This window comes from Vombatus ursinus, unplaced genomic scaffold (genome assembly GCF_900497805.2).
Source record: "Vombatus ursinus unplaced genomic scaffold, bare-nosed wombat genome assembly UNPS02014945.1, whole genome shotgun sequence".
In the NCBI taxonomy this organism is placed as follows: domain Eukaryota; kingdom Metazoa; phylum Chordata; class Mammalia; order Diprotodontia; family Vombatidae; genus Vombatus; species Vombatus ursinus.
Genome location: NW_020954723.1, coordinates 2478811 through 2485894, shown reverse-complemented (window position 1 = coordinate 2485894; position 7084 = coordinate 2478811). Strand labels below are relative to the sequence as shown.

The 7084-nt window shown below is 40.5% G+C and overlaps 1 protein-coding gene across 1 annotated transcript; it reads right to left on the bottom strand.

Annotated features, from left to right (window-relative positions):
* Positions 1-207: 207 nt before the first annotated feature.
* Positions 208-2343, bottom strand: LOC114030029 (disintegrin and metalloproteinase domain-containing protein 20-like). Its single transcript, XM_027844693.1, has one exon. The coding sequence runs from the start codon at positions 2341-2343 to the stop codon at positions 208-210; it is 2136 nt and encodes a 711-aa protein (XP_027700494.1).
* Between the last annotated feature and the right edge of the window lie 4741 nt (positions 2344-7084).

Below are 7084 nucleotides of genomic sequence, written 5' to 3'. Positions count from 1 at the left end.
TGAAGGGTCAATCCTGATTGGTTCAACTCCATGACAAAACTTCCTTCAGAAGCTTTATTTGATATCATTTTGTAGTGTATATTATTGATGTAGATGGTTTTTTTTCCTTTTTCTGAATGGGAATTTTTCCCTAATAGAGGATATTATCTGATATGGATAGATTCTTCCACTGGTTCCTGACTTTATTTATACAAAGGCTGTTCCTTTCTAGATGACAAATGCTGACTTTGCTAACCAGACAAGCACTATTAGTGTCCCATAAAATCCAAGACACAGAGAAGCTAGAGAGCAAACAATTAAAGCATAATTTGCTTTCCATTTTGGAGGAGGGCCACTATCAATGCTTCCACCAAATCCTCTTTTAAGACAGAATGGGGGATCCCACCCACTTAGGCAATGACAATTTTTCTTGTTGTTGCATACACCATTAGAATTGCACTTTTTGGCTGTACAGTCATAATTCAGTGCAGAATAATCAACACACTTCTTATTCAGGCAGATCTTTCCATGGCCACACACTGCACCATTATTTACATTTCCAGTATCCTTCCCTATGAGAGAGTCCATTCCAATGCACGTAACTCCATTCACGTAAACTTGGAGTACAGTAGTGAATTCCTCTAAACGGGGAATCTGTTTGACATTAGTACATTGCAGCCTTCCACACAAAACATGGGCTGTGTCACACTTCCTGTATGTATGACCATCTAAAGAACAGTTCCCAAATTGATCACCTTTCACGTTTGCTTCTTTGTAGCAGATCAGGGGAGCCTCATAGGCTGTTTCACCAAAGATAGCTTTACACTGTTGAATTCGGTCACTGCAAATATTCTGATAGCAAACAGCATCTTTAGTACATGGAGTTCCATCCTGCATGTAAAAATCTTTCTGGCACAGCACCGAAGTTCCGTTGCAGTACTCTGGAAGGTCACATGGGGTCCTAGCGGGTCTGCAAAGTGTTCCAGCTGGTGCAATCTTACAATTTACACAGCACAGTCCAGAAGCACAGTCAGCATGGGGCCTCAGGGTACAACCTGGTTTACAACAAGAATCCTTGCTACATTCTTTTACTGATCCACAGTCACATTCTTCTCCCTCTTCGACCACCTGATTACCACATAGCTTTGAAGGGGCAATTTTGTAAGTCTCCAGTGGATTTGCTAAACAATCTATAAACTGTTCACTAAATTGATCAAAATAACTGGCATAACTACAGTTGCTAAAGACATCAGTTAAGCCGAAATCGGCATACATGATGCATTGCTTTTGTGCACAGATACAGAAGTCACGGTCATGAATCATGCCAAGGTTATGACCAAGTCCATGGGCAACAGTGACAGAGAATTCCAACAAGTTATCCTCAACATATGCATTGACGCCAGCTGATTTGAGGCTGTGGCATATCGTACCAACATAAGCTAAACCCTTGTCTATACCAAAGTTATAGCGAACAAAGAGGTGGGCAACATCGTGTGGCAAACGCTCATGAATTGCTTGTTTCCAATGGGAAAATACATCCAACGTTACCTTTATGCCATTACTAAAATCCATTGGGTTGCTATTCGTCCAGATCTCTACTCCACTCAAATTTATGTAGGCATCCATCGGATAATACAGGGAATCTATTATATTGACTACTTCTAACACTTGGTATATCACCTCAGTTTCATTTTCCCAAGCATATTTATACCAAAAATTATCCACTACCACCATCAACTCCACAAACCTGGTTCTTGGCCACCAGCTGTCCTTGGGACTTGCCCTAGGCACTGACTGTCTCAATCCCTTTTTCTCCAAGACCTGACGATCTATTTCTTCGTCATTTAAGCCGCACTTCCAGCCAGGACCTTTCTTTTTATTCTCCACTGGATAAACCAAGTGCTGAAAAATGGGAGAGGCCGGCAGAGGCTCGATTTCATAGTAAAGAGAGTTCACCTGCAGCATCCCCTGGAGACCCCCATGACAGGTGCTGAGGGCAGCCAGGGAACCCAGGGCCCCCTCTATATAGCCTCGGTAGTAACAGTCTTTAGGGATGAAGGCGTAGTCCATCTGGACCGACCCTTGGTCAGTATAAGTAAAGACAGGCAAGTGCCTGGGCAGCAGGAGCTTCTTAAGTTGTAGGTGGACCACATGTCTCCTGCCCCCGAAGTGGAGCATGTAGGACAGCTGCCCAGGGTGATCCCTGTGGTCGAAGCCTCCCAGCTGCAAGGGAATCACCACCTCGGAGGAGGCGAAGCGCCAGCCGGATTGATGGGGTTGGCCGCCGACCGGGGCCAGAAGCACCCCGAGTCCGAGCACCATGAGCGGGGCGCTCAGGAGGCGCTGCGCTCTGGCAGTCCCCATGAGCAACGCCTCCGGGGAGAGCCGGAGCCACAGGGGAGGTCAGCGGCGCGAGACACCGAAAAGGTCCCACTGCTGCGGCTGCCCCGCCCCGGGAGGCGCCTCCGAGATCCTGCACCCACTTCGAGGCCGCGGGCTCCCTGCTGTTGGACCTAGGGCTGCAACACTGGCTGGAGCACGTTGGGCACCGGGACCGTTGTACCTGGCGCGAGGAAGATCTGGGGGAGGGGGAGGGGGAGGGGAAGAAAGCCATATGGAAATATCTGTTGGGGCCACGGTTCGGTTCCAGAGCACCCCACCACCTCCTGGCAGGGAGGGGATGGACTTGGGGTGCAGATTTGAGCCATCTATTTTGGAGGCATGGCCAGCCTGGGAATTTGTTTTACTTTGACTGTGCTTATTTATTACAAGGGTCTTGTTTTTCCTTCCTTCCTTCCTTCCTTCCTTTCTTCCTTTCTTTCTTTCTTTCTGTCTTTTCTTTCTTTCTTTCTTTCTTGTTTTTTTTTTCAGGGAAAGAAAATAGAAATTCCCTTAAAATTAATTTTAAAAATAAAGTTTACAAAAAGGAGAGAGGCCTATTAGGACACATAGGAAGGGGGAAAAAGTGGGGGGGGTTTATCAGATCATACTTATATGTCACAGTATAAGAAATTATAAATCTCTCAAGACAGGAACTTTATTATTATTATTATTTTAATCACTGGATCCCTATTGCCTTACACATGGTATGTGTGAGGTGGTGTGGAGTAGTCTTCCTTATTCATTTTTTTAAAATTCTGAACGTGAAAGTCATAAAAGATCATTTCTATACAAATGGCAGAACACAAAAAAAGAATTCTGGATGAAGCCATGACCCTGCATTTAATCTGTAACTTTTTTCTTTAAAAAATAAAGGTAAATAATAAGTTCTATACATCTTCACAACCCTCCTGCTTGTCTTTCAGAACTTCCTTTCTGTTCCATTTGTTCCATTTTGTCTGATTTAAAAAAATGTTACAATGGCCCTCTTTAATTTGGCAACATTTTGCTAAGCCCTTCTTCTTTCCTCCTCTTATGAATTAAAAACCCTTTAACAAACCAATAAAGATACTATTAATTAGGTTTTCTTCTTTCCTTTTTTTTAATAAAATTAAGCAATGGTTTGTCTATTTTATTTTGGTTTTATTAAGGTTTTTATGGTTTTTTTTAATTATAGTTACTTTTTTTCATGAAACCAGCTTCTAGTTTTGTTAGTTCAATGATTTTTCTTCCTTTCAGTTTTATTAATTTCTCACTTGATTAATCTCAGGATTTCCAATTTGGTGACTAATTGAGGATTTTTAGTTTGTTCTTTTTCTGTTTGTTGGTTTTTGTTTTTTTTAAGTTGCATGCCCAATTCATTGATCTGCTTTTTCTCTGTTTTGTTGATGTAAGCAATTTGAGATTTTTTCCCCTAAATACTGCTTTGGCTGCATCCCATAAATTTTGGTAAGTTGTCTCATTGTTGTCATTTTCTTTCTTTCTTTTTTTTTTTTGGTGAGGCAATCAGAGTTAAGTGACTTACCCAGGGTCACACAGCTAGTAAGTGTCAAGTGTCTGAGGCTGGATTTGAACTCAGGTCCTCCTGACCCAAGGCCAGAGCTCTATCCACTTTGCCACCTGCCTGCCTCCCTGTCATTTTCTTTAATGAAATTATCTATTGTTTCTATAATTTGTTCTTTGACCCACTTATTTTATATGATTAGTTTCCAATTAATTTTAATCTCTCTTTCCATTAGCAAATAATAAAGAAACCCTTATAACAAATAAGCATAATCAAGCAAAATGAATGGCCATGTCCATATATCCACATTATATATATATATATATATGTGTGTGTGTGTGTGTGTGTGTGTGTGTGTACCTCATGTCCATTACCTCTCTGCCAGGAGGTGGGTAACATGTTTCATCATAGGTCTTATAGAAATACAATTGGTCATTTAAATTCACCAGAGTTCTTAAGTCTTTCAAAGTTATTTTCCTTTACATATTGCTATCCTTGAAAAAAAAATGGTTCTAGTTCTACTCACTTCCTTTTGCATCAGTTCATACTAACTGAGATTCTTGGAAATAATTTTTTTCATTATTCCTTATGGGGCAATACTGTTCCATTGCATTCGTAAACCACAATCTGTTCAGCTATTTCCAGTCAAAATAGCAATCTAAGACACCTCCTTACCTTCTAATTCTTTTTTTTCCCTCTACACAGCCCCCCTTACAGACTAGGATGTGTGTTTTATTTGTGACTACTTCCTTCCCAGTATCATCCTGCTTCTTAACTCTATCATCCCTATCCCTGTATGTTTCCCTGTTGAGTTAGATGGATTTCTACACCAAACTGTGTGTATTTTTTCAGTCTACCTTTGGTTCAGATAACACTAAAGATCATTTGATGCCCACTCCTTCACATATCTTCCTCCGTGTTCATATAATCTCATATATCCCAATAAATAAATAGCTAACAAATACCTGATTTACAGTGTACTTTTAGTATCTTTTTTCTTTCTGGTTTGGGGAGATCCTAGATATAAGCCAAAACCTAAGATTTAAGAGATGATGCCCAGGGCTGTCGGGCGTGGGTTTAACTTATAGTCTTCAAGAGCTGACTGGGGAGGAGTTACACAATCAGCATAGGACAAAGACTAGAGACCAACTCAAGTGTTTCTGACTTCAAAATCAGCCTTCTATCTACACATCGTGGTGCCTCTTAATGGAATATTATAACACTATAGAAATGGACAATACAAATAATGCAAAGTAACATAAAAAGACTTGTATGCAGTGATGCACAGGAAGATTGGCAGAACTAGAATAACATACTAATCATCTACAACCATATAAAGAGAGAACAAAGTCCATTTTTTTGTAATGAAACTTCTGATGAGCAAACTTATTTTATGTTTGTCTATTCAGTTCTAGAAAGAAAACTGCATTAATACAAGGTAGACTTAGTTACAAAGCATGAGTCATGAAACACATTTAGTCTTTTGAAAGCCACTTTCATAGGCCTCTTTAGTCTGTGCTATTAAATCTAGCTAAGCATGTCAGTCTACTGGATGGATTGTCATTTCCAAAGAATTTATTACCTAGTGACTAGCACACTGGAAATATGCCTCTCCAGGCTTGGCTAGGCTAGTGTTCAGGCTATAGAAGTAGTCTTTTGGACCATCTCTGACGCCTTTCTAGTTTCTGGTAGAATCTGTCAAGAATTTACATTTTATAGACATGGTCTAGGTCACTTCCATGCCAAAATGATGCACTGGAGTAGGACTTCTGTAGAGGCCAATTCCACATATCAGCTCTCTAGCATTTATGTATTATTCATTTCCCATTTCCTTCTATCAGTTCTCCTATTAAATTATTTTGAATCTCCTCCCCATCTTGGACACCCTTGTTTTCCTTTTCTTGAATCTTTTCCCTCCCAGAAAGGAACATAAAACTCCAGAGAGACAGACAGATGGACAGAGGTGTGATAGGAGAGATTGTTTGTAAAGTGACTGAAATAGAGTCTTCACATTTAGCATTTCCTTTCCTTTCAGATTTTAAATTTTATTCCAGTATTTCTTGGTCAGACAAAGAAAACCAGACAATTGCAGTAGCCCCACCTTACTTCTATCTCTTTATAGTATTAAAGGTTTATTTTGTACATTTGTCTCCCATTAGACTGTAAATTCCTAGAGAGTATGGATTTTTTCTTTTTTTCTTTTTGTAATTGTATTTCCAGTATCTAACAAGGTGCCTGGACCATAATAAGTTATCACTAAATACTTACTTGCTTGCCTGATTGTGGGACTGACAATGAACCATAACTCAAGGGAAGAAAAAAGAAGAGAGAAGCAATGGAGGGGGAGGGGTTAATGCTGTTAAAAAAAATTTGTGGAATATTATTCTGGGAGGGTATTTTTATTGATATGAGTAGCAGAATACTTGGGTGGTACTTGAAAGGGGAAATCAACAAAAATATTTGTTTGGTTTCCTCCAACATAGCACCAGAAGATGCTCAATAAACATTTACTTCTGTAATAGGGGAGTTAGAGAAGACAGATGAAAAAAAAGAAAAGAAATAGAAAGGAGGAAGAAACTGGAGAGAGAAAGGAAAACAGAGAATAAGTTGTGTGGTGCCAAAGGACCTTTCCAGGCTTTTCCCTATGGCATGACAAAAGCAGGGGTTGAGGGTTGGCAAGGGGAGTAAATTATGGTGTGAAAGCCCATTTTGCACAGTATAGTCAGTTCCCTTGAGTGTTTTGAGAGGGGACAAAACTGATGAGGCTTCCTTACATTGCTACCACAAGGTGAGGCTGTATTCTGCAGTCTAGGCTACAGACAAGCCTACTACTTTCCTAGAGCTAAGGCCCTAGGATTAAAGCTTCTAATCATAGCTTACGTTTGAATAGCACTTTAAAGGTGCATTGAGTGTGTTACCTTGGTTAATCTTAGTAGCAACCCCATGGCTTGACTAGGATCACACAGCTCATGAGTGTCTGAGGCAAGATTTGACCTCAGTTCTTCCTGATTTCAAGTTCAGTTCTCTTTATTCACTCTGCCTAGCTCAGGGGTGGGGAACTTGTGTCCTCAAGGCCATAGGTCCTTGGGTGCAGCCTTTTGACTGAGTCCAAGTTTTATGGAACAAATTCTTTTATTAAGGGGATTTGTTCTGTGAAGTTTGGATTCAGTCAAAGGGCTGCACTTGAGGACCTAGCGGGCCACATGTGGCTTCAAGGTCACA